At 36.0% G+C, this 27,440-nt stretch overlaps 2 protein-coding genes and 1 long non-coding RNA gene across 5 annotated transcripts in view; 1 reads left to right on the forward strand and 2 right to left on the reverse strand.

Annotated features, from left to right (window-relative positions):
* Window positions 1-7,378, reverse strand: part of PGGT1B (protein geranylgeranyltransferase type I subunit beta) — a 73,599-nt gene extending 66,221 nt beyond the window's left edge. Inside the window, exon 1 of one of the 2 annotated variants that reach the window (XM_037801125.1) lies at window positions 7,211-7,378. In XM_037801125.1, the coding sequence (XP_037657053.1) occupies window positions 7,211-7,350 (140 nt within the window). In that variant the 5' untranslated portion in view covers window positions 7,351-7,378. The remainder of the gene's footprint in view (window positions 1-7,210) is intronic. The other variant, XM_037801126.1, reaches the window with a different exon arrangement.
* LOC119507881 lies at window positions 7,353-11,879 on the forward strand. Of its 2 annotated transcripts, XR_005211353.1 has the most exons (4): window positions 7,388-7,450; window positions 7,537-7,749; window positions 8,791-8,840; window positions 10,086-11,879. It is a non-coding gene; the product is annotated as an uncharacterized LOC119507881 (long non-coding RNA). The 2 variants fall into 2 exon arrangements; XR_005211352.1 differs by having other exon boundaries at window positions 7,353-7,749.
* Window positions 10,163-27,440, reverse strand: part of CCDC112 (coiled-coil domain containing 112) — a 44,484-nt gene continuing 27,206 nt past the window's right edge. Inside the window, exons 5-10 of the mRNA XM_037801123.1 lie at window positions 25,673-25,748; window positions 21,857-22,247; window positions 13,253-13,666; window positions 11,804-11,899; window positions 11,119-11,237; window positions 10,163-10,904 (exon numbers count right to left, since the gene is read on the reverse strand). Coding sequence (XP_037657051.1) covers window positions 10,862-10,904; window positions 11,119-11,237; window positions 11,804-11,899; window positions 13,253-13,666; window positions 21,857-22,247; window positions 25,673-25,748 — 1,139 coding nt within the window. The 3' untranslated portion in view covers window positions 10,163-10,861. The remainder of the gene's footprint in view (window positions 10,905-11,118; window positions 11,238-11,803; window positions 11,900-13,252; window positions 13,667-21,856; window positions 22,248-25,672; window positions 25,749-27,440) is intronic.

The following is a 27,440-nucleotide window of genomic DNA, read 5'->3' on the forward strand; positions in this document are numbered from 1 at the left end:
AGCAGCCCCAGATGCTAATCAAAGCAGGAATTCTCAGTGGCAGGGCCCCTCCCCCCAGAGTGGATAAATACCACACTCAAACAGCACTGTTTGTCTCTCTTCTCCAAGGCGAAGTGGCTGCCATTCACCGACCCAGACCTGAACAGTTTTAGCCATCTTGGGAGACAAGCATCATGGGATCTCTTCCCCTGCTCTTCTGGACCCTTTGTGCTGTGTAAGTAATAAAGTGGTCATTTACTGAAAGTTTCTGTTGTGCCCTGAGCTTGTGTTTCCATGATGTACCAGGTAGCAATGGGTTCCATGGATCTCAGATAGGGCTACGGTTAAAGCAAACTGTAACAAGTTCTAAAACTGTAAACAAGTAGCTACATTAAGAAATAGGACACACTACAATTAATCAGGAAGTTAATTAAAATGGCAATGCATAGAGGCCCAACAGATATTATGGAATAAATGAATAAAAGACTGAATGACTTCTAGAATTTTAAGCCTTATTTTTCATCTGTAATATCTATCAATGGCTGACTCATCTGAGAAATATTTTTTGGGCAAAATCTTTGGAATTACCTAACACACAACACAGTTTTTCTATCATAATTATTCAACAAAAAACATTTATTGACCATCAACTGTAGAGTAGATACTGCGACAAAAATAAAGCAAGCCTCCTAACCTTAAGCAGGTTAAATTGAGAGAAATAACTAAGCAGCTATGTGATATGTGCTATTACAGAAATTTTCTTCTTTTCTAAACCTGCTCCTTTTGCCTCTTGATATCTAGACCAGATAGCAGTCCCAACACTAGAATACTCGGACTCCTCCTTCTTCCTTCATCTTCTTTCTAACCCTACTTTCACTGCCTCAGCACCTCTTCTGGACTAATACAACAGGTTTCTAACTGGTCTATCTGGTTCTGGTCTTGTCCCACTCAATACAATGATCAATCTCAAATCCAATGATCACTCTGAAATGCACATCTAACCAAGATGATCCACCACTTGGCAATTTCCCATCACTTATACAATATCAAATTGAAGTGACTATATGGCACACAAAACCCTCCATGATCTGGCCCATGTCTACCTCTCCAGACTAAATTCCTATCACACTCACTTTACATTTTCAACAGCTATTAGGAACTGACTGAAGTTTCTTTGCTCAACACTCTTATCTGCCTTTATTCTTATTGTCCATTTGCCCAAATTGGAACACATTCTTTAATATTTAACGCCAATGTTCCCTCCTCCAGGAAGCCTTCTCTGATTCCTTGTCTCTCTTCAGGTTAAGCTAGTTGGGTGTTCCTTTAATCACCTGCATACAAACTGTTTTAGAATGCCTTGCTGCTCAAAGTGTGGTCAGGGATCAGCAGCATCAGTATCACCTGGTATAAACAATGTTTTAGTTTCCTTGGTTGCTCAAGCAAATACCATGCAATGGGCTGCCTTAAACAACATGGATTTATTAGCTCATAGTTTTAAGGCTAAGAGAAAGTCCAAATCAAGTCATCATCAAGGTGATGCTTTCTTCCTGAAGACTGGCATTCAGAGGCTGGCTGCCAATGATCCTTGGTTCTCGGTTCCTCCATCAAGTGACAATGTACATGGTGGCCTCTCCAGCCTCTTCTGGATTCCACTGAATTTCAGCTTCTTGTTTCTCATTGCTTTCTCTCTGTGTGTCTGAATTTTATTTTGCTCATAAAGGACTCCAGAAATACAATTAAGACCCATCCTGACTGAGGTGGGACACACCTAAACTGAAGTAACCTCATCAAAAGTCCTACTTAAAGTGAGTTCACACACACAGGAATGGATTCAGTTTAAGAACATGTTTTTCTGGGGTACATACAACTCCAAACCATTACACTCCATGCTCTGGGCCCCAAAAAGACGTGTTCTTTCCACATACAAAGTAGATTTGTTCCACCATAACATCCCATAAGCCTTCAGTCATTTCAGAAACAATGCTAAGTACCAAGTCTCATCAAAATTGGTTATGGGTGTGGTCTGTCTTGGGGCACAATTCCCCTCTGTCTGTGGACCTGTGAAATCTAGAAAACAAGTTATCTGCTTCCAATATACAATGGAAGGACAGGCATAGGATAGACATTCCCATTCCAACAGGGAGAAATTAGAAGAAAAACAGGGGTCAAACGTCCCAAACAATTCTGAAACCCAGGAGGGCAAACTCCATTAGATTTCAAAGTCTGAAAGTCATCTATGGATCGATGTTTTGTCCTCTCGGCCTGATGGAGATGAAGCCCCACCCTTTCCAAGTGCTTGTACAGTGGCCGTACTCTCCTTGAACACTGGAATTAAGGCTCTACCCCCTCTGAGCATCTGGATGGTGGCCAGGCTCTCTGCAAACACCAGGTCACAGGCTCCACCCTCTCTGAGCATCAGGGTGGTGGCCAGGCTCTCCTGAATACTGGCTCTCTACCATTTCTGGGAGGGTGCAACACTTTTCCTGAACAATGGGGTAGAAGGCTTGCACCCTCCAACCACTGGGGCAGATGACCTGTCCCAATGAAGCGCCGGGGCAGACTCACCCTTTCCACGCACATAAGTGGGCCTGCTTTCTTGGCCATATCTTTACTTCCACAATTCTGCCCCTGAATCCAATATTCCTCCCATTTGTCCCGTCTGTCCCCTTTAGTCCAGGCTGAAGCAGTGGTTTTACTAATACCAACCTTGCAAAAATCTTGTCAGCTTTCCATGTAATTTACAGCAGTCCAAACCATCAGACAAAAGGACTTTCCACAGATCCTCCTGGATAACTGCATTTCCAATTCTGACTTCATGGAAATTGTTGTGATTTCACGTTCGTTAAACCCTTACATGAAGCCCTATTCTCCAGGGACTCACTTTCCAGAAGCTCAGAAAGGTATGTAATAGAGCCGCTTCTGTCCCTAGTCTCCAAGCACACAATTTGGATAGGCTTGGAATTTTCCATACTATCAATTTCTGATTTCTTTGTCCCCAAGAGTTCAGTTGTCAACACTTTCTTCTCTCATTTCACTGTAAGGAGAAACCAGGCTGAACATTCCACATTCAGTGTGGAAATCTCAGCTAAATTTCCAAGTTCATCAGTTTCAGGTTCTGTCTTCTATCCAACATCAGAACTAAATTTCACCACATTCTCTGCCACTTTAAGACAACGATTACCTTTCCTCCAGATTCCATTAAAACATTCATTTTCCTGTAAGGCCGCATCAGAAGTTCCTTTAGCATCCACATTTCTACCATCAGTCTCTTCACAGCAGCCTTCACTTTTTCTATCAAGTACTTCACAATTCTTCCAGCCTCTACCTATTACTCAATTCCAAAACTGTTTCCACATTTTTTTTGTATTTGCAACAGCAGCACCCTATTCTCCTGGTACCAATATCTGTTTTCGTTTCCTTTGCTGCTCAAGCAAATACCATGCAATAGATTGGCTTAAACAATGGGAATTTATTTGCTCACAGTTTTGGGGCTGGGAAAAACTCCAAATCAAGGTGTCATCAAGGTGATGCCTTCTTTCCAAAGACTGCTATTCTCGGGCTGATTGCTGGTGGCCCTTGGTTCCTCCATCACATGGCAATGCACCAGGCAGCCTCTCCTGGCCTCTCCATTCTCTTCCGGGTTCTGCTAAATTTCAGCTTCTTGTTTCCTGTGGCTTTTTCTCTGTGTCTGAATTTCATTCTGCTTATAAAGGACTCCAGTAATAGGATTACGTCCCATCCTGATTGAGGTGGGCCACAGCCTAAGTAAAGGAACCTCATCAAAAGGTCCTACTTAAAATGGGTTCACACCCACAGGAATGGATTAAGTTCAATAAGATGTTTTTTGGGGGTAAAACAGCTCCTAACCATCACAACCATCTTGTTAGAAATGCAGCATCTCAAATCCCATCCCAGATCTATGTGATAAGAATCTGCATTTGGAAAAGATTACCAGGTGATTCATATGTACATTAACATTGGGATGCATTATTGTAATAACCTATTTGTATAATGTTTCTCATAGCAGCAAAACAGTTATCAAACTTTAGTGTGCATCAGAACCACCTGGATGCTTGTTACGATGCAGACTCCCAGGCTCACACAACGATTCCAATGCAGTAGACCTGGGGAAGGGGCCCAGGAATATGAATTTTAGTAAATACCCTGATGTTGTTTATTAAGAGCCTCCCACTGTCACCACTATACTTTGCGAAATACACTGCTAGATAGTGATATACTTGAGATATGGGAGGGAATGAAAGGATAAGTAGGGGAGTATGGTAAGCTACAGGATAATTGGGGGGAAAAATGGAAAGATGAAAATAGAAAGCCTAGAAATTTTGCAAAATAAGTTAATTTCCTAAACACTTCTTCTAGAACAGTAAAAATAACAATAGAAAGTGGTTTGTATTTTGTTCTTCAATAAAAAGCCCACCCCAATTCTCATTACCCAAATACAAATAGCAAAAATAACTCAAAACCACAAAAAACTCTCTAAACCACTCAATAAAAGAAATCTGTTAATGGATAAAGTGCACAATCTAATGTTTTATAGTCACCAAACAATTACTATCTAACACTGGAGTTACCCAGTAAATTTCACTTTTCAGTAAATTTCACTTTTCAGAAGTTAATAAAAAAGAAAAACCTTGAATGAAACAATATAGTTTTCATTTTCATAAAGCCATTATCATTAGAAAAGTAAAAATCATTCATTCCTATTCATTAGGAAGCAGGGGAATAAAACAATTTCATGAAAATGGTAGATCAGATAATGAGTGTGTAAATTTCCAGTCCAATATTAGCTTTCCTAAGAGTCAGCTGTTTCGTGTTTATTATAAAAAGAAACAAATACAGAAAAACTTGAAACATTGGTTCAACACCATATCCCCATGCCCAGATACACATGAGACACTAAATAAATGCTGCAGAACTGAAATGCAATACTGGGCAAGATCTGTTACAGCCAACATATTATTTAATTTGTCTTAAAACTCTGTTATCAGTAGAAATTTGTTTAAAAGGTGGAGCTTCTTCACAAGCATCTTAAAGTCAATCATGAATCACATGCATCACAAAAGGACTTGATAATAAACTAAGGAAAGTAAATACTGTGAATCAGGTGGGAGAAAAACAAATTTTTAAAAGTCACTACAAAAACTAATACATGCAGATTATCTTAAATGTGGTATTAAATGAGTTCTAAGAAAACCAAAATTGATTAAAAATATTCTATCCAAGTGATAAACACTTGGCATAAAAGAGAACATAATTAATATCTCTTTACCAATGCATCAAGGTGTTATACTTCTATTACCTAATATTATAATACCTGGTGTAAACCCTAAGATTATACTGTTATTAAATCAACTGTTAAATTAGTTGTTAAATCAGACAATTATTGCTGTTTTATTACCTATGCTTTCAGCAGAATTACAGTTTACCACCAACATACATTAGTCTAACATGATTTTGTCCATGCTGGAATTTTACAGAATAGATGAATCAAACACATTGGCATTTTGAAAATGCACTCATGGACCTAAATGATAGCTATATGCAAAGTTCAACTGTTTTTAACAATCACAATTTAACAACAGGGTAGAAGATTTCTTATCCAAATGCTTTGAATTCACATAAAATTAACCCCCGTAAAAATCTAAATGTGATTTATCAACATATTTAACATCCCGTATCACTACAACAATGGACTAGATTTCAGAAATCTTAATTTAAAAGTCTAGGTATGGGTTCGGCTAGTCAATCAATACTTAGAGAGAAATGAATATAAATGTTTTATTCTTTCCTTTTCAAGAATCTGTTCATCCTTCAACAAACAGCATTTACTTGTATTTCTCACATACCAGATACTATTCAAGGCCCTAAGTGCAGTGCTGCCCAACAGAACTTTCTGAGATGATGAAATGTTCAAATAGAAAAATATGGTACCCACTGGCCAATGGGGTGACTAAGCCATTGAAATGTGGCTAGTGTGAACCGATTTTTAAATTTCATTTAATGTTAATTAAAATTGATTTAAATGGCTAGTGGCTCTCTTAATGTACAGAGCAGCCCTAATATTACTGGAGTGAACAAGATAGGCAAGGAGTCCACTTTCATGAAATTTACATTCCAGTGTGAAAGGAATACTAAACAAGTAAAACAATAAATATATAATTTCTGATGGTGACTGGAGGAGGTCTCTTTTGCAAAGATTAGGAAGACCTCTCTAAGGAAATATGGATTGGGGTACCTGCCCTTCTTATATGCTACCACAGACCCCGACGCAACCTACAGCTTAGAAAGACTGAAACTCCTTGTCCTGTTCAGTTGCACTCCAGCTGACAAATACTTCTTGACTACTTGTGAAGAAGCAGATTACAAAACTCCCCAAACTGCTTCAGTTATACATTGTTCAAAATACACCAGAGGCTCAGAGTTCAGAAACGTGAAAGATAAGAGCAAAAATAATCTGCTGTCTCTTCCCCATTCAATACATGCAGCTTTGGAGCCTCACTTCAAAACACAGCAATGCAGAGCAAAGAGTGCCTCTTCCTTTCGTTCTTCTCATCCCCAGGCTTTTACTCTCTGAACGACTAATCCAGTTTCTTCCGCGAAAACATTCTCAGTCAACTCCAACCTTACCAAGTCTACTGCAAATACACTTTAACAGGCTGCTTCACCCAATATTGCACTTCTTTTTGCCAATCTTATCCCACCAATGGATTTACAATTCCTAGAAAGTAAAATTCGACTCACAACTTAGAAACTCTCTGCTGTTTCTACACATTAAAAATCATATATCCTTTCATAATTAAGTTAATGACTTTCGGGGGGAAGAGGAAGCACAACAGAGGCTATTTATCCATAACACGTTGACGAACGCTTTGTTTTTTTCCTTTTATAGTCGGAACTAATGAGGCGAGAAAACTGTCTCAGAGTGGTGACTCACAGGCTCTGGGAGAAGGAATAAAAAGAAAGCACATATGTGACAGGAAAAATGGTTGTAAAGTAGAAAAGGCAGAAACTAGAGATTCCCAAATCCCCCGATTTAAAGCTTCCCAAACCCTCCCGCGGTAGCTCGGGGTAGTGAAGTTCTCTGCAGACCCGCCGGAGAAGGAAGGCGCCTGTGTCGCAACCTGCCTGCGACGCGTTAGCTCTAAGGCTCCGGGGCGCTTTTCCGCTGGGGCCACAGACCCGTACCATCCGGCTGACTATGGCCACGAGTTACCTGCTGGTCTCGAGCGAAGAATAGCGCTCGGGCAAGACTTGGAGGCAGCGCTGAAAGAACCGCACGTGCCGGTCACGCAGGAAGTCCAGCCGCTCTCCTTCTCCACTCGCCACAAGCCCACCGCCCTCCGTGGTCGCCATGCTGCTCCGGAAACGACGTCCGCCGCGATCCGGAAGCAATTGCCGTGCCGTCCCAACCAGCAACCTGGCAGTGGAGGGCGGAGACCGTCCAACTGGCGAGGTGGGGACTGGACCTGTAGGTGATTGAAACCGCACCTGTCAACGGAAAACTTTAAGCAGCACTTTATTCCTCCGATTTCTCCTTAGGGAGCGCACGACCGAACCTTTTCCACTCCAATCCCCAAAGGTTTGGAAACACCGCCTAGTCCTGGTAAAATCCAGCCCACAAATCCTTCCGTCATAACTTGTATCCTCGTTGGATATTTGCGAGTAAGCGCAAGGTCAACAACTTCAAAGTTCGCTTTGAGAAAATCATGGCCCGAGAGAATGTGAAGATAGTATATCTGAAAACACGGATGGGTCAGTATAAATTTAGTAAGACTCATTTTTGGAGGATTACAGCTTTAAGCTGAATGGATAGGTAAATTAAAGCTACAAATCAAACTGTGGAGATAAACAAATATTTAGTAAGTATTGACTTTGCAGAAGTTCAAGGACTTTCCTATTCCTCTCTAGAAATATTCGAGGAATCTCTAAATATATGTGTATATATGCACATATAGATAAGAGCATGTACATATACATACATAACATATACATACACGTGTATATATATATGACTGCTTGCATAATTTTCTTTTACAAGTCTTACGGATTTTACTTTTTGCATGAGTCAAGGAGCCATCCAGCATCAAAGCAAAAAATTGTTAATAGTGCATCAATTTGCAACTGCAAAATAATAAGCTCAACATGTTCTACAACTGAAAAAATGAAATAACATGCTTTTAGCTGTTTTTCATTTGTGTAAAATACAAAAATAAAAGTGAAAAAAAGAGAAGGATTTAAATTGCTTCAGCCATAAACAAGCTAACAGAAGTTTGGATATAATTTGAATTGTTGGCTTTCTTAGAAAATGCATTTTTTAAAAAAAATTTAACTTTTGGTCTGGAGTTATATTTATTCAACACTCCAAAGTGCCTTTCATAATTCTAGGTACTAGTTACTACTTATTCACACGTAGTCCTATATGTCTTTAACAATTACTGCATTAACAAACTGCCCCGTATGGGCCTTGGTGCTTCTCTATATAAATATGGAGACCATAGTCCTTGCCCTTTGGGAATATCAGTCTAGAGAAATTTTCACTCCATTATTATAATTAAGATTTCTCTCCCTCTCTCCCCCCTCTAATGTCACACACCCAAAAATGTTTGAAGATGTTCAAAGTGGAATCATATAACACATATTTAACTTAAAAATCAAGTAGGCACACTTTATACATACTCAGGAAATAACATTCCTATTCAAATGGCCCTTAAAGGGAAACCGAGTATTTCATTTGATCAGCAGCTCAATAACTATTTCAATGTTGGACTCATTGAAATATAATATATCTCCTAGGTAACTGAAAGGCTTTTCAGGAGTGATTTTAACCATACAAGATTTTTGAGGTATGTATGACAGATTCTAATCCCCACATAAAATACTACTGTACATTATTAACTAAGAAGTATAGCCCAAGTCTTCAAAGTACGGAAATGTTAGAGCATCTAAATAATTGATCAATGTTTAGTCATTAAATGATGTTTAAATTATATAGAAACATAGGAAAATAATGTAAAGTATAACTAATATGAACTCTATGACTGTAGTTATGTAAAATATGTAGCTATACTTTTGGAAAAAGTCACTGTGGGGTGTTGAAATTATGGGCCTTTTATAATATTTTTTCTTCCATGATTTTTCCAAATTTCTTATTAATATACTTTTAAAAATAAACTTTTTAAACCAGTATAAGAAATGCTTACTTAACATCTATGAGCCGTAATGAAAATATTATCAATTATGTTTACCCAATGTCCTTTATATAAAGGATCCACATAATAAGAAATTATTTTAGATTCAGAAGGAGTAGTTTCTTCAGAAGAACTTCCATGCTTTCTTTTATTAAAAAACAAACAAAAAACCATAAGAATCACATCACACAGTATGCTTACCTTAGAAGCCAGGAAATTGAAAGCTGATTTGTGTGCAACAAAAAGCAACGTGTTAGAAAGCAACACTAGAAAATATTTACTTTTCTGTATTTGTAGCTATTTGGTTCTATTGTTAAATTCCCATGCCCTGTTCTATATTTTATTTCTAAACTGCCTCAAATAATTTAAAAAAGTTATTGAGCACAAGTAAAATAAATAAATAAATAAATTTCTGATCAAGAATGGTTTATGCCAGTTCTCTCATTCTGCGCCAAGAATTCTATAATCAGAATTCAGCTTCCAAAATTTGGAAGCAATCTACTTTGAATATTAACAATTAACTTTGAAATAAGAAAAGGTTTTGACCACTACTCATGGTAATGTCTAATAGCATCATTTGACCTAAAATTATCAAATTAGAATTAAAGATACTCTAAGATGAAAGTTGTAAGAACTGTTTCTGTATTCATAATGTATATGGTACCTTTCCTGTAAGAGGGGAACTAATGAAAGTCAGTAACTAAGATTTTATCATATTAAAAGTTGAATTAAGTTGTATATTCAGGTACGAAAGTCTGAAAATTTTTAAATGAACTCTTTTGACCAAATGAATTTAGTTTAACAATTCTAAAACACCTTACATGCTGTCAAGAGAAATCATAATATTCTAAACATCAGATGTTCTAAGTGTTCATAATATTCTAAACATCTTTGTTTCAGAGCAAAGAATTTTCATATTGTGGAGGAAACAGAAGCATAAAAGAAAATTGCATTGGCCAGGAAGATGTGAAAGACATGAAGATTTTATAAAAGTGTGAAGTCCAGAAAGACTGAAGGAAAATTTGGAATAACTGAAGGAAACCAAAAAGTTTATTAACAGTAACACAATTAACAGGATATGTGAGGTGAGAGGCATATTTTAAAAATAAATATTCTGTATATAAAACAAAACATGCTTCAAACAAATACAAAATGTTTATTACACAAGAATGTAGTAACTGCCAAACTACCAATTTGTTAAACTTAGAAAAAGTATTAACTTACTTTTATATAACTTTAAGAAAAACAACAAAAAAACTACATTTTTGTTATTCAAGCCAACTCACCTCCAAGCATTAAAAGTTATAAAATTTTGGTTTAAAAAATGTCACTCTATAATTGTCCCAATTTATTTTATGCCATGACAAAAACAAAATATCTTCAAAATTATCTGTGTATATAAATGAAATGATGTTTGTAACATAAACTTATTTCAATAACATTTCTATCAATAACAGCCCAACATGAATTAAATACTAAATACTTTTTTTAGACCAAATAGGGAACATTAATGACAATGCCAGCATGGAACTTAATGCCTGTCAATACACATACAATGCAATTAATAATCAATCTGACTGAGCTAGTGATATTTAAAGAATATTGTTAGTTACTCTATCTCCTAGTATAACTGAATATCCTAACATTCTCATCAACTGAATACCCATTTCATTCTCTCATATTCTTCTCTGTACTCCTTGTCTCCAGGTTGGAATAGCTCTAAGGAGAAAAAAAGGAGAGAAATTATAAATATTGAGAAACCAAACACAAATCCTAACAGATTAAATGGTAACTTAAAAATGTATATGGATATTCTTTGCCAACTTTTTATTATAAAATACACACTCACAAATTGCAAAAAAATATAAACTTATATAAAGATGCAGTTAATTAAACTATTATAATGTGAACACTTATTCTAAGTTCTCTTTACCTATGTGGGATATGTAGAAGTGACCCAGAGCCTGTTGGTCCGATCTTTTTGGTCCGTTCTTCCCAACCTTTGGTAGGTTTGTAAAGCCTAGAGGGATCTCTACTAACATTGTTTTCAACCTGTAATCAGAACAAAATGAGTACCAGTTAACTTATATGAACTATTAGATTTGAATTAATAAACGAGTAAGGTCCCTGGTAAAAGAAAGCAGTTTTAAGAAACAATCTTTCTATGAGCTGAACAGTAATAAAACTGTTAACCTCATACACAGTGAACTTCTAGTTATATAGCTAATAAAATCTAGACATCAATCTTTTAATAAACTGTCAACAACATCGTTAGTTCTGAGTATTACCAGTGAGATTAAACAATGCTCACAGCTGCCATAGGTCTAAGAAAGAGGCTCATATAGAAAGAATGAAGAAAAGGATGGTGAGTAAGAAGAGAGAAATAATTTAGGGTGAAAGGAAAAAAGGTGCTTATAATATGAAATGGTAGAATTAAACCAAGAGTTGCTTAAATTGCACTAAGCTATGCTTCCTAATATGTAAAAAATTAAATAATGAAATTTAAAGGAGATGGTACAGGAATAAAGCTGTATATTAAGAATATGGATCTGATGTCTGTATACTTACAAATATCAGGTAATTATGATATTAATAAAAATAATGTCAATATAAAATACCTTTTCTTTTAATTTTGCTAGTCGTCTTTGTTTTTCTGCCTTTTCATCTTCCTTCGTTTGTCTATCTAGAATTTTCAATTCAAGTTTATGTAAATCCTAAAAAACATATATCACCAAGAAAGAAAGTAAAATTAACTTGTATTTGGTCCAAAGTTTAATTGTTTGCAAGTAAAACTGTTTCCTTAAATATCACTACTTCCCCAATATTAACCTTTTCCAACAAAAGCTAAGAGCTTATTTTCTCTGAATATAAATGCAGTACATGGATATCCTTTCTGAATCACTTTCTTTGTCCAGTCTAAAACTCCTTTTCTTTTGATAGATGAGTTAAGCCCATTTTTACTTCTTAATTTAGATATGTGTGGTTTTTTCTCATATATTTTATATTTTCTGTATTAAAGGTTTTCTTTTTTCTAAATTGTTCATATATCCTTGCTTTTTTTTCTTGGCATGGGATCTTTTATTATTTAGGAAGTTTTTTTTATATATGGACTTAAAGAAATGACTAAAATTTCCACTATTAATATATTTTTTTTTTCTTTGAACCTCCCTCATTTTCTGCTTTATGGATGTTGCTACTATGTATTTGGAGGTACAGATTTCCATAACAGTTATAGCTCATTTGCACTCTTTTTCATTTTAAAACGCCCTTCCTTGTGTCTCATTTAATATTTTTAGACTGAATTTCATTTTGTTAATATAATAATATTTCAGTCCCTTTCTTTTGTCAGCATTTTTCTGGTATGTATTTGCTTAAAATCACCTATAATCCTACCATGACAATAACTTGGATTCCTTTAACTATATATCAAGTATCTACAATGCATCAGGCCCTGGAGTACAGGGATGAATGAAAAGGACAATATCTCTGCCTTCATGGAGCTTACATTATGGTGGAGAGATGAACAGTGATCAAATAAACACATTACCAACAGGTAAAGCCAGCCCATTTGGCAGGGAAGACAGGCATTCATGGCCTGTCCTGTCCTACTTTCCAGCCTTGTCTCCTATTGATTCCTACCTTTTACTTAATGCCGCAAATATACTTAAGTGTTAAGTTGCTCCCACAAACCATGCTGTTCCCTCTGTTAGGAAGACCTCTCCTTTCCTTATCCTCACTTAAGACTCAACACAAGGAGGCGTACATAAAAAGTACAACTCTATACATAAAAAGTACTAAAGTATTCTGTCCACACTTCAATCACCACACTATTTACCACATTATTCCAAAACTTCTACTTGAACATCTATCTTTCCCACTAGACTATAAGCTACTAAAAATTAGGGTGCATCGTTTGCTCATTTTGGTATACTAATATGATACTAATGTTACCAGGCTGTATAGGCCCATATATATGAAGTAGTCAATACATTTTTGCTGAACTGAATCTGGAAGTAATAATTCCATGTACAGCATTTAAAAATTATTTAGGAAACATATTTACTCACCCTTTTTTGAAACCTGCAAATTTCATCAGCAATAGTTTTCCTTTTTTCTGCCTTTTCTGCCTTTTCCCTTAGCGCCTTTTCAAGCCTCAAAAATTCTTCCTGTTCTTTCTTCTGTTGGGTGTAACCTTCTATTAGTAATTTTAGTTTAAACTGGCGTTGGCGCTCTTTCTGTTGCTTTTTCTCTTTTTCCTCCTCTTCTTTTAACTGAGAAGCATATTTTGTTGACATTTCTATGCTTTTCTGTTTTTTCCAAACTTCAACTGCCAGTTTTTGTTTCTTTCTTTGTTCCTCTTTTTGCTTTTGATTATCTTCTTGTTTATTATGTAAAAGCATAGTTATATCCTCTGCCTTTTCCTTTAATTTGAAAATTTCCTCCTTTTTTTGCTGCTTTTTAGTTTTCCAATCCTGAATAGACTAAATGATTTAAAAAGAGTAAGAACGTTATTTTTAAATAAGCAAAACTATTTTAAAATAAAACTTCAAGAGTGACATCAGCATGATGATGGAGTAAGATCCAAAATCCTGTCCTGCCAAGGAAACCTTGAAAAATAAGCAGAAACTCCCAGAATAAACTGTCTCAGCACTCTGGAGAAAGTCAAATGTTTGGAGCAATCAAGCAAACACTGAATAAAGAAAAAGGCAACTTAAAAATGGTAGGAAAGTTGCTGGTGGGAATACAGAATAGTGCAGCCACTTTGGAAGGCAGTTTGGTGGTTTCCTGGGAAGCTAAGTATAGAACTGCCATATGATCCAACAATCCCATTACTGGGTATATACTCAGAAGAACTGAAAGCAAGGGTGCAAACAGACATTTGCACACCAATGTTAGTAGTGGCATTATTCATGATTGCTAAAAGATGGAAACAGCCCAGGTATCCATCAACAGATGAGTATAGGTTACCACGACACAGGAGGTAGAGAATGGGCAGATAATGCATTAGATATACAGAATTTTTAGTTAGATTGGTTGTAAATGTTTGGAAATGGATAGAAGTGATGGCAGCACAATACCGTAAATGTAATTAACAGTGCTGGGTTTAAGTATGGTTGTAAGGGGAAGTCTAGGGTTGTGTGTATCACTAGCAGGAAAGCTAGAGGATAAAACATTGGCCTTAATAACAGCAAAACCTGTTGTGGATGATGATTATGGTTAATTGATTATATATAAGAAAATTCTTACATGAACTAGAACAAAAGTACACCACTATTACAAAGTTTTAATAATAGGGTGGTATATGGGAAAAATACAATTAATGCAAACTAAGGACTATAGTTAACAGTAACACTGCAACATTCTTCCATCAGTTTTAACAAAGGTACTATACAAAAGCTAAGCATCAATAATTGGGGGGTATATGGGATATGGATTTTTTTTCCAAGCAATAAGAATGTTCTCAAATTGATTTTGGTAGTGAATTCATAAGAGTGATTATGCCAAGAGCCACTGATTGTACACTTTGGATGGAATGTATGGTGTGTGAATAAAACTGTTAAAAAAATAGTAAGAGGCTTCCAGGAAGACGGCAGAATAGGAAAGGCAGAACAAACTTCTTCCAGGTGGAATAACTAGAGAAAAAGCAGAAAATCACCGGGATGGGTTCCAGAGTACGAGTGGCCAGAGAAGGACCTCTACAATATATAGTGGAGGCTTAATTGAAAGAGCAGAGAAATTATGGTGAGTTTATTTAACTGCGCTTGCACTGGCAGCTGTGAGCCAGCCAGCCAAACAGGGGAGGGAGGAACTCTCCATTCCCGCACACCCATCTCAGCAATTAGCTGGGGAGGTAACCCTTCTCAGCCCCACAGCCAAGAGGGAACTTGGGAACAAGTGGACCTGTGTTGACTGCACACAGAAAACTTGGTGCATTTACTCTTCCTCCGTGGAGACCCGTGGTGTGCACAGTCCAGAGGTGGAGATAACCAAGGGTGCCACATGGAAGCACCAGAAGCCCCACCTCTACCCAAGAGGCTCACCAGTGCACGGCAGGCAGCTAGGAGGTGGGGCACTTTTGAGCTGACTGAGTGCTGGGAAATACCTAGGAATAACCTTAACCAAGGATGTAAAAGACCTCTACACAGAAAATTACAAAACTTTACTAAAAGAAATCAAAGAGGACCTAAACAGGTGGAAAAATATTCTGTATTCATGGATAGGAAGGCTAAACATTATTAAGATACCAATTCTACCCAAACTGATCTACAGATTCAATGCAATTCCAATCAAAATTCCAACAACCTACTTTGCAGACTTGGAAAAGCTAGTTAAGAAATTTATTTGGAAGGGAAAGGGAACTCCAATCGCCAAAAATATTTTTAAAAAGAAGAATGAAGTGGGAGGACTTACACTTCCTACTTTAAAGCTTACTATAAAACCACAGTAATCAAAACTGCATGGTATTGGCATAAAGATACACTTATTGATCAATGGAATTGAATTGAGAGTTTGGAAATAGACCCCCAGATCTATGGTCAACTGATGTTTGACAAGGCCCCCAAATCCACTGAACTGGGACAGAATAGTCTTTTCAACAAATGAGGCTGGGAGAACTGGATATCCATATCCAAAAGAATGAAAGAGGACCCTTCCTCACACCCTATACAAAAATTAACTGAAAGACACTTTGAGTTAATTTTTGTATAGGGTGTGAGGAACCTAAATATAAGAGCCAATAACATAAGACTCCTAGAAGATAATATAGGGAAACCTCTTCAAGACCTAGTAATAGGTGGTAGCTTCTTAGCCCTTATACCCAAAGCACAAGCAATGAAAGAAATAATAGATAAATGGGAACTCCTCAAAATCAAAAGCTGCTGTGTCTCAAAGGACTTTGTCAAAAAGGTGAAGAGGCAGCTAACTCAATGGGAGAAAATATTTGGAAACCACGTATCTGATAAGAGACTGATACCCAGCATATATGATGAAATCCTACAACTCAGTGACAATAGTACAAACAGATGAATTATAAAATGGGCAAAATATATGAAAAGATATTTTTCTGAAGAGGAAATACAAATGGCTAAAAAACACATGAAAAAGGTTTATCTTCACTAACTATTAGGGAAATGCAAATCAAATCCATAATGAGCTATCACTTCATACCTATAAGGATGGCTGCCATTAAAGAAACAGGAAACTACAAATGCTAGAGAGGATGTAGAGAAACGGGAACTCATCCACTGCTGGTGGGAATGTATAATGATATTGCCACTGTGGAAGACAGTTTGGCGGTTCCTCAGTAAACTAAATATCAAGTTACTTTACGATCTGTCCATTCAACTACTCAGCCTATACCTAGAATATCTGAAAGCAGTGACACAAACATACATTTGCATACTGATGTTCATAATGGCATTATTCACAACTGCCAAGAGATGGCAACTATGCAAGTGTCCTTCAACAGATGAGTGGATAAACAAAATAAAATGTGGTATATACATATGATGGAATACTATGTAGCAGTAAGAATGAGGTCCTGAAACACATGACAACATGAATGAACCTTGAAGCCATAATGCTGACTGAAATAAGTCAGACACAAAAGGAGAGATACTGTATGTTACCACTACTATGAGCTCCCTGAAAAATGTAAAATCAGTGTCTTAAAATTTAGAATATAGGGGACCTAGAGATAGAAAGCTGCTAGTGAAGGGGTATGATTACCTAATATGTACAGACCTGTTAACAAGGTTGAACTTAAGGGTATGGGAATGGACAGGGGTGACGACAAGTCATTAATGTATGATGCATAACTATTAGTGCCATATTGAAGGAGAACATGATTGAAAGGGGTAGTTCAAAGTCATGTATCCCACAGACAAGCACTACAAATACGTGCTTGCAGAATCTACTTCTCAGGGATGACACTGGTACAAAGAATTAACAACAGAGTGGTATATGGGAAGAACTAGCTATTATATACTATGAACTATATTTAATAGGAATAACTTACTAGTACCACACTAATACTAGGGATAAATAATTAGGGTGTAATAAGAGCTTTGGGGTCTTTTGGGTTATGATATTTTTTAAAAATTGAGAGTGATGATTGAACAACTAAGTGAAGATGATGTGAAACACTGTTTTCCTTGGACAGAATTATGCTATGTGAAATTAGGAACCCCCTATTTAATAAGTCAGGCCCTCGATCTTCAGGCTTGCTCTTGAGAAACTTAAGGCTGTAAAGGGGAGGCTAAGCCTACCTCTAATTATGCCTAGCAGTCACTTCCAGAGATGTGGCCTTTCTCTCTCTGAGCCCAACTCTGAAAATAAATTCATTACCCTCTCCACTACATGGGACATGAATCCCAGGGGAATGAGTCTCCCTGGCAACAGGGACACGACTCCCAGGAATGAGCCTGGCCTGGGAATCAAGGCCAAAAGGGAGAAAAGAAAGATAACAAAATACGGTTTCAATGGCTAAGAGATTTCAAAGCCGAGAGGCTACCTGGAGGTTACTCTAATGCAAGCTTCAGTTAGATGTTCCAAATGGCCACAGTATTCCAAACCCAAATCAACAGTAGTCCCGAAAATCCTAAAGAATACCCAGGTCCCTATCAGACTCTGTAAAAGTTTCACTCATTAAGTTTACTTCTCAGAACCTTAAATCCTTCAAAGTGTTTCTATGCCAGTTAAGTCCCAAAACCCAGAGGCAATAGCCTCTCCAAGAACATCAGCCAGATGCATCCCCCTTCACCATAATGTTGACATCCCCTTTCAATATGAGCAAGTTAAGGTGGTCACTGCCCAGATATCCTTGAAGATCTGAGACAGCAAGGAAATAACTGAAATGGTAGAACTGTAACCCATAACAATCTTTGAAATTTGTTCTATAGCTACTTGTTAAATTCTACTTTGAAAGTTATCACTCTTCTGTATATATGTTATATTTCACAATAAGAAAATAATTGAAATAGTGGAACTGTAACCCTTGGGGAAAAAAAAATGATAAGAAAGCCTTGGGGTGTTTTTACTAGCCCTTTCCTTATCCATTCTTCTGCTCTGCACAGCAGCAGCTCCTGTTCCCAATATTGGTCCCTGGTTCCAGGTTACAAAGACAGCAGAGCACTCCTTATTTACAACTGGGGCATTTCTACGTCTGTTCCACATGCCTGGGGGCTGCTGGAAGGACTGATTCAAGGCTGGTCTCTGTTGCAACTGTCCCTGAACTCACTTTGGATGGAAATGCAGGTGGCATGGACACTAAAATAGAGAACAATCAAACCACAGCCATCTTTGGCAAAAGATTATGGTTGAGACATACAATAGTGCTTGGGAACCAGGAGAAAAAGGCTGTGGAGAATTTCTGGGGAAAGTGAGGCATTTGGAGTGTTCATGCATATGGGGAATTTATAAGACCATGTAATGAGTAGGGCAAGATACATGCTCAGAAAGGACCTGAGAAGACCCTAAGCCTTCACCACAGGCTGTTCTTTAGGCTGTGTTAAAGCTGACCCAACACAGAGCCAATGTGCAAAGACTGGGAAAAGATTGAGGTTTTTTGTTTCTTTTTGTTTTTGTTAGCTCCAGGGATTCAAGGATTTCTCATCCAAAAAATTTTTTTAAAAATACAACCTCAAATCTATCTTTCTAGAAAGAATACTGGTTGCAGGACGGTGTTTCTTTTTCAACCAATGTAATTTTTTTCTACTTCCGTTTGGAAAAAATAATTTTATCTATCTTTTAAAATATTGAATAATGGGTGTTTTTATTCTTTTGGCCTTCCTTTTCCTCTCTCAGTCTCCAGGCTCACAAGGACTGCACCTCATGTAGAATCCTTCTTCCCTATACCTGCCTTTGCTTTCTCAGGCAATAAAATCCCTTTGCTCTAATAATTTCACTCATGCTTACAAATCCTTTTTCTAGGCACAGGATACTTTCTGAATGACCTTCCTCTGGCACAATATCAGAAGAGAAATCAAAAGCAGGGTGAGCTCTGAATCCATACTATTTGGGACCAAACCCTGCCTTTGCCATTTACTAGGAATGGCTTTGGGTGAGTCATTAAACTTCTCTGTCCTCATTTTACTCACCTGTAAAGTAGTAGGTAGTACTTCTTTCATAGAGGTTGTAGTTAAGATTAAATGAGCCAGTACCCGGCACATAGTGCTTAAAAAGTGTAAAAACATTAAATAAAATAAATATAAAATAGGTCAGAAGCTTTATATAGGGGCACATAATTTTTTTTACTAGAATGGGGGCATACTTTTATTTTGCCTTTCAGTTTGACTGTCTCTTATCACATGAAAGCCTAATACTGATAAGTACAGAGTTTCTCAATGAGGACGGGGGCAATTTTGATTGGAGAATTTTTCCTCATCTGGAACTGTACTATCTATTGTAATATTATTCACATGCTCACTGGAGCAATAAATGCCAAAAACCATTGCAACAACAAAAATCACTCAAGAAAGCAAGCCCATTAGAGAGGCTAGGCCTGCCTATAATTGTGCCTAAGAGTCTCCTCCTGAATGTCTCTTTGTTGCTCAGATGTGGCCCTCTCTCTCTAGCTAAGCCAACTTGGCAGGTAAAATCACTGCCCTCCCCCCTACATGGGATCTGACTCCCAGGGGTGTAAATCTTCCTGGCAATGTGGAATATGACTCCCAGGGAGAAATCTAGACCCGGCATCATGGGATGGAGAACACCTTCTGGACCAAAAGGGGGATGTGAAATGAAATGAAATAAGCTTCAGTGGCAGAGAGATTCCAAAAGGAGCTGAGAGGTCACTCTGGTGGGCACTCTTATGCACAATATAGGTAACCCTTTTTAGGTTCTAATGAATTGGAATAGCTAATAGTAAATACGTGAAACTATCAAATTACAACCCAGAACCCTTGAATCTTGAAGACGTTTGTATAAAAATGTAGCTTATGAGGGGTGACAGTGTGATTGGCAAAGCTATATGGACCACATTCCCCTTTGTCCAGTGTATGGATGAATGAGTAGAAAAATGAGGGCCAAAAAAAAAAAGGCACCCAGTGTTCTTTTTTACATTAATTGTTCTTTTTCACTTTAATTTTTATTCTTATTATTTTTGTATGTGTGGTAATGAAAATGTTCAAAAATTAATTTTGGTGATGAATGCACAACTATATAATGGTACTGTGAAGAACTGATTGTATGCTTTGCATGACTGCATGGTATGTGACTATATCTCAATAAAATTGAATTAAAAAAAGATTTAAAAAAGAATTATATTTTCTAGAGAACTATCTTAAAATGGAGGAATACTACTACTTAACCCAGTTTGTTGAGAAATGAGATATAAACTACTCAACATAGCACCCAACACATCTTAACACTCAATGTTTGCTTTAATAATCTAAATGCAATACTGCATCCTGCAATTAATACCACTATAAATACCTTTCAAATGTTCAAATAAATTAAAGACGCTAGTAGCCGGAATCATTTAACATTTGCATCTAGTATAAAGCCTGTTAACAGGGAGGTGATTTGATGACCATGCTGAATGAATACAGGATCAAAGAACTATGCCTCAAAAAGTAATTCAAATTAATGGAAAACACAATTACTATTACTGGTAATCCCCATTCACCACCATAACACAGGCATCATAAGTTTCATAATCTTATTAAATGGGAGAAACTAGGGAAAATTAAGAAAGTTACAACTTTAAAACTTCATCTGTAACTGTGAATAATTGATTGTACACTGTGGATGATTGTAGGGCATGTGAATATATCTCAATGAAACTGTATTAAAAAAAAAATTCTACCTGCCTTCTCTGTCTCTTAAAGTATATATCCACTGAATTACTCCTCCTACCTCCCAGTCAGGAACATTATTTCTTGATATTCCCTCATAGTACAATGTTCATTCCTTCAGTTATTAATTAAAGAACTCCTTATGACATGTGTACTATATGCAAGGAATGTGATAGGGACCATGGATGACTAAAACAATGCCAAGTGCCATCTATACAGTGCTACTCAAAGTGCCAGTCCATAACACTATAAGGAAGTCATGCCAGAATGTAAATCAGCGCACTGTTTGCTTCACTAAGGAAGTCGTCTATGGAAACAAAGTCAACTGAACTATACAGTCTGCTTACTGGTGCAATCATCTTACCTCATTGTGGACCAGTAACAGTTTGTCCGTCAATATCTGTTTTAGAAACCACACTTTTGAGTAGCACTGCTGCAGGTGAGATAAGACATGTGCATAAATAAGAGAATACAGAATGTGCCAAAGCCCATCAAAAAAGAGGTATATACAAAGTGTTAGTGAAATTGTTTTTCAAAACAATGTGGCCTTTGCTGGTAAGATGACTTTTTTCAAAAGTCTGAGTAGATCTGAATTACACACATTTTGGGTTTGCCCACAGTCAGTTTTCTAGCCTACTGTATTATTTACTGGGGTAGACATATTTGGCCTTGAGGAAGTCCAAATGGGAAAATTCCATCATTTGGGTAAATTGCTTAACCTCTCATGCCTCAGTTTCAATTTAAATAAATTAGGAAAGAAACTATAAAAATATCTCATAAGGTCATGGTAAAGTTAATGATACATGTTAAGAGTTTAGCACAGTGCCTACAGCATAGAAACATGCAACAAATAATAGCTATTATACTTAAGATTACCTCTTTTTTTCTTTCTTGTAGAGCCAGAAATTTTTGATACCATTTCTCATGCTGTTGAATTTCATCCTGTGTTCTTCCAGGAAGGTGCCCTAGAACTTCCTCCATAAATGTCGGCCTCCCTTTATGTTTGTTTCTCACTTTTATAAAGTTCTGGTGATCATAATCATCCCAGCCCCCTTGTCGCCCTCCTGTCTGCTGAAGGAATGTTTCAAAATCTATTACTTCTTCTGGAAGAGTACTTGGTGTTACTTTGTCTATAGGAACTTTGCTTGACATTGCTCTGAAAGGTCTCTCTGTTTCTGAACTACCCATAGCCCATGTGTCAATTTTTCTGGATATGGCATTCAACTCATTATTAGTTGTTTTCTCTTCTTTAATAAGTTCTTCATATCTAAAATTAAAAAAATAAAGTTTGAATTATAAAGTACAAACCAATCCATATTAACTCTCATTTTCCCTCAAATGTAACTATTCTTTACTCTTGTCACATCATCTTTTTCAAAATATTCCACCTCCCTTGCCTATGCTCTATTTCTTTCTCCTGCTAAGTCCCCCTGCTTTCTCTGCATTAACGTCTCAGCTGTCCCAACCCAGCTTTTATTCTCATCTACCTGCTTTCCTGCTTCAATCTCATCTTTTACTAGTTTCAAGATGTCAATGAAATTATGGGGATATAGAAAGTTACTGCACACAGTCATTGATTTAAATGTTTACTGAGTGCCTACTATGGGCCAGGCACTGTGCTAGGTGCTGGGAATACAGTGGCAAGCAAAACAAACATGGCCCCTGCCAACACAGTCTAGTGGGAGAGACAGACATTAAATACACAGTAAATTGTCATTGTTTGGGGTTTCTTTAACCACACAGATAAATAGATAGCTGCCAATTATAATGAGAACTATGAAGAAAAATATAGGGAACTTTGTGAGACTTAGAGGATTTGGGGGCCACAGAAGGCTTCTATGAAACACTGATAAAGATATACAGAGACCTGAAAGATAAGAAGTAACTAGCCAGGTTATTAAAGAGGGTCAATTGTGTACAAAGGTCAAAGTTTCCAAGGTAGAAAAAGTTAGGTGAGTTTGAGAAACTGTAAGTAGCCACTATGACTGAAGCACAGTAAATAAGGATAAGTGAATGAACATAAAATGAGGCAGGAGAGTTATGCAAGGGTTGGGTCATATAGGTCACCACAGGATTCTGAGCAGGGGGTTGGCATTATTCAGTATATGTTTTAAGAAGACAAGTTACTGAGTGGTATGTGAAACTGGAGGGAAAAAAAGAATAGAACTATGGAGACCCATTTAGGACTATTCCAGAAGTTCAGATGACAGACAATGGTGGTTTAGACTAGAATGGTGGTGGCAGGGGCAATAGAGTGAATAGATCTGAAATATTTGGAGGAAGAATGGACAGCTGCCTCTGACTCAGACTGCCTTTTCCTTATGTTGAACAATGTCTTATGATTATTTACTGTGCAGAGTATGTTTGTTGAAATGAATGGTAACAATCAGAGATTCCAGTCGTATCCACTTCCTAACGCAAGGAACAACAACCGAAAAGGTCAGTGACAGTTGGTTCTAAGCCTGCCTATTTAATATAAAGCAGTGATCCTAGTGGATAAGTGAGTGAAAGGTAAAAGCTTTGCCAATCCACCTTTCTTTCTCAATACAATAGTCTCTTTTCCTCTTCACTGGGTTGAGTAACAGTGGATATGATTTTTAAAAAGATACATTTAGTCTTTACTAGTATTCCCATTTTATTACTTTATCGGGTTTAAAGTAGTTGCCATCATTATCTTCCTTACCCATTGCTGTGACTTACTTCCTCTAATTATATTTTTAGTGTTCTCCATATTAAATTTATAATTCATCACTAGTTTCCACATATTTCAACATCTATCCTGGCATAACTCTTATTTATCTCTCATTACTCTTTTGCTTGGTACCTCTATCTTCTCTGGTTCAGTGGCAGTCTCAATCTTTTCTTCTGTTTTTTACACTGCCTAATGATGTTCACATGCATGACCTAATCCCACAGGTTTATCCCCAGGACACAGTTCCTAGAATGCTACCTATAATTCCATTACTTTCTCTCTATTCCAAAAAAGATGTCAACAGAATGAGACTGTTACAATTTCAAGGATAATCTTGGATCTCCTCTAATCTATAATAAAAAGTAAATCACTGACAAACTGCAGTTAAATACTTTATCATCAAGTTATGTATAACACAACTCACGATTCTATGATATATGAGCACAATAAATCAGTAAGTTGTGACAACATAGTTGAGAACTACTTTTCTATTCAATCTACTTAGGAGTCTTTGCTTCTAACATCTCTATTTTTGAATCCATGTCTTTCTCTAGACTTGGAATAGCATCTCACTTCACACATTTCCTTCATTTAGTATCCAAACTTATCACAGGTTTATTTCTTCTAGAAAATTCTCCCAAATGGAAGAAAAAACACAATATATACACAAGACCATGTAGAACCTAGAAAAATGCAAAAGCCCAAAATCCGTCCAAAATAGCTAAGTTCATATACTGTAAAATATATGTATTTTTAATGGAAGAACCCTTTAGAATTCATTTATTAATAATTTAAGACCAGCACTATCCAACAGAATTCTAGGAGAATGAAAATGGACTATATCTGTGCTTTCTAACATGGCCACTAGCCACATGTGGTATTGAGCACTTGAAATGTGGCTGGTATGACTGGGGAATTGAATTTTTATTTATTTGTTTTTAAATTAGTTTAAATGTAATTTAAATAGTCAGATGTAGCTAGTGGCCACTGTACTGGACAATGCAGATTTAGACACTATTAAGTTTTGTTATCCGCTTTTTCAGTTTTTAGTAGATTCAAATAGCATATATGAAGGCTGGGAAGAAAAAAGGAAAGAAGATGGCTATTACATATAAGTTTAATAGTATCAGTAAGATAAATCTGACAAATGATTCTAAAGGAATAAACAGAAAGAGCAGAGAAAATAAAGCTGGGGCCATTCATGTTAAATTACTATCAACAGCCCAAGAGAACCACTATATTAGAGAATAGTACAACATTTATCTTATAACCCCTAAGCCACTATACAATGGCTAAATTATGTTAATATTATAGTCAATAAGGAGGTATATATTTTAGAAGGCTTTCCACACAAAGTTACCTTTAAGTTAGTATCAGTTATATGTGCAATTCCTCATAAGGAATTTTCTGGATGATAAAGTATAAATGAAGTATTAGAGTAGCAATGGAGAACCTGCTTGATTCAATGACTTCCTGAAAGTTTAAAGTGTCACAAAATAAAAAGAGCTGTTTTTCTAAACAAGTTTTAAGTGGAACTTGAACAAAGGACAATCTAATGTCGTAAGGTTTATGCCCAAATTTACCAAGGCTACTGGATGATATTTTTTCCTCTAAGTGACAGTCACTTATATAAATTAAACTTCACGTTTTCTTTTTTCCCTTACTAGATTTCTAACCTATTAGAAATTACAGTGTAATGATGTCCAAATTTTATACTGTACTTTGTTATTAATATTTATAAATCTAAGCCTAAAAAGAGTTTCCTCAAAGAAAGAAACAATCTTTTAAGTTCTCATTTGAGATTTTATAGTATCTAAACATAAATGAAAATTCACTTTAAACATGAAAAGCAGTCTAAAATCTAAAACAAGAGAGGTATTAAACTACTTTTATGTACACCTCATATTAAACACATAATAAAATAGCTTACATATAACAACTTAGTGGAGAGTTATAAAAAAAGGTCAATAATCTTATATTAAAGTACATTTAAAACATACATCAACCTCTGCTCTTCTTTAAAGGTGTTAATTGCATTTTCAATTTCTTCCATCATTTCTCTGAGCTTTTCAACAACTGTAAAAAAAAAAAATGGAAAAATTATTTTATGTCATATTTTAGTATGGCTATAAAAAAAGTAATGTTCTCCTAATTTAAAAATATTTCTTATATTAAAGGATAAGAAAATTGTCCTCAAAAGCTAATTTTTATTATTGCAATTTTTTCTATGTATATATTTCATTATCATCATTATTATTATTTTGTACAAAAATTGTTTCATACTATATACACTGTTTTATGACTTGCAGTTTTTACTTAAAATGTTGTGGTTAACTTTCCATATGAATATAGACATATAGTGCTACCTCATTTCTTTTTATGGCTGCATGGTATTTCATTGTCTAAATTCACCCTAATTCATTTGATCAATTTTCTAAGGAAAAAAAAGCTTTAAATACACACAATGCTGTAGTGGAATATCCTTGCATATATGTATTTTGTATGCTTATATAAGTATTTTTAGAGGATACATTAATAAAACTTTAATTGCTAAATCAAAAAATATGCCCACTTTACAGTATACTCAATGTCAGACTGTCCTTCAAAAAGGCTCTTCCAACTTATAATTCCAAACAGCACCTGAGAGTGCCTTCTTCCTATTTATCGTTCAACCATTTCCAAAATTATGGGCAAAAATTTATTTTAATTGATATTTTTGTGATCATTTGTAAGTGTGAGCATTTTTTCATATGGTTTTTGCTATGAATTGCATTTTATAACCTGTGCTCATTTTTCTATTAGGTTATTCACCTTTGTCTCTCTAATTGGAGGCATTCTTTATTATGAAAATTAGCCCTATAAGTGACATATATATTGCTAGTATTTTTCCTAATTTGAATACTGGAAGCAATGAAGTTATTGCAGGATATTTGTTTTTCTCATTCTTTTGCTATGTTTTATTTGGAAATGTTTTTTTCGCGTGTGTTTTATTTATTTATTTATTTTTTGATGAATAAGGTTAATTTAAAAATGTTAACTCATGTTCTCTTCTGGTATATTTATTATTTCATTTATTTAATAAATAATAAGTTTATTATTTATTATAAATATTTATGATACAGTATATTAAATACATAATTTACTAGATATATAATTATAACATTAAAAGTTGATAACTTGGGGGCTTACTATGTTATAAGCACTGCACCAAGAGTTTTATATGCACTCCCCAACAACCCCATCAGAGAAGTCCTATAGTAACCTCCATTTTAGAGCTGAGGAAATAGAAGCTCAGAGAGATCAAGTAACTTACCTAAAATCACCCAACGAACAAATGGCCAAGACAGATTCGACTTGACATCTGTCTAATTCTTAAGTCTACACATTTTGTTCACTCTACTGTATTGCTTTGAGCCTTTAGGAGTGAAAGTTTGTACAGAGGGACGAAGGGATACATTTTTTTGTTTTTCCAAATGACTAGCATTTGTCCCAAAACTATTTAAAGAATAAGTCACCTTTTCCGTATGTATATGAAATGCCTCTGAAAGGCAACTATTTCAAAAAGCAAATAAGGTAATGGGAAAAGCACAGCACTAGGAACCAGGAAAATCAGTCTGTTTTCCTCTTAATTTAGCTGAATCTGAACCTTTCCAGTCATCAGGATCTCCATCCTATGATTGACACTAATATCTGTTCTGCCTATCTCCTAATTTACAAGGATTAGTAATTTACAAGCATTTTAAAAGTAAAAAGACTATATAAATGCTA

This window comes from Choloepus didactylus, chromosome 13 (genome assembly GCF_015220235.1).
Source record: "Choloepus didactylus isolate mChoDid1 chromosome 13, mChoDid1.pri, whole genome shotgun sequence".
Taxonomy (NCBI): Eukaryota; Metazoa; Chordata; class Mammalia; order Pilosa; family Megalonychidae; genus Choloepus; species Choloepus didactylus.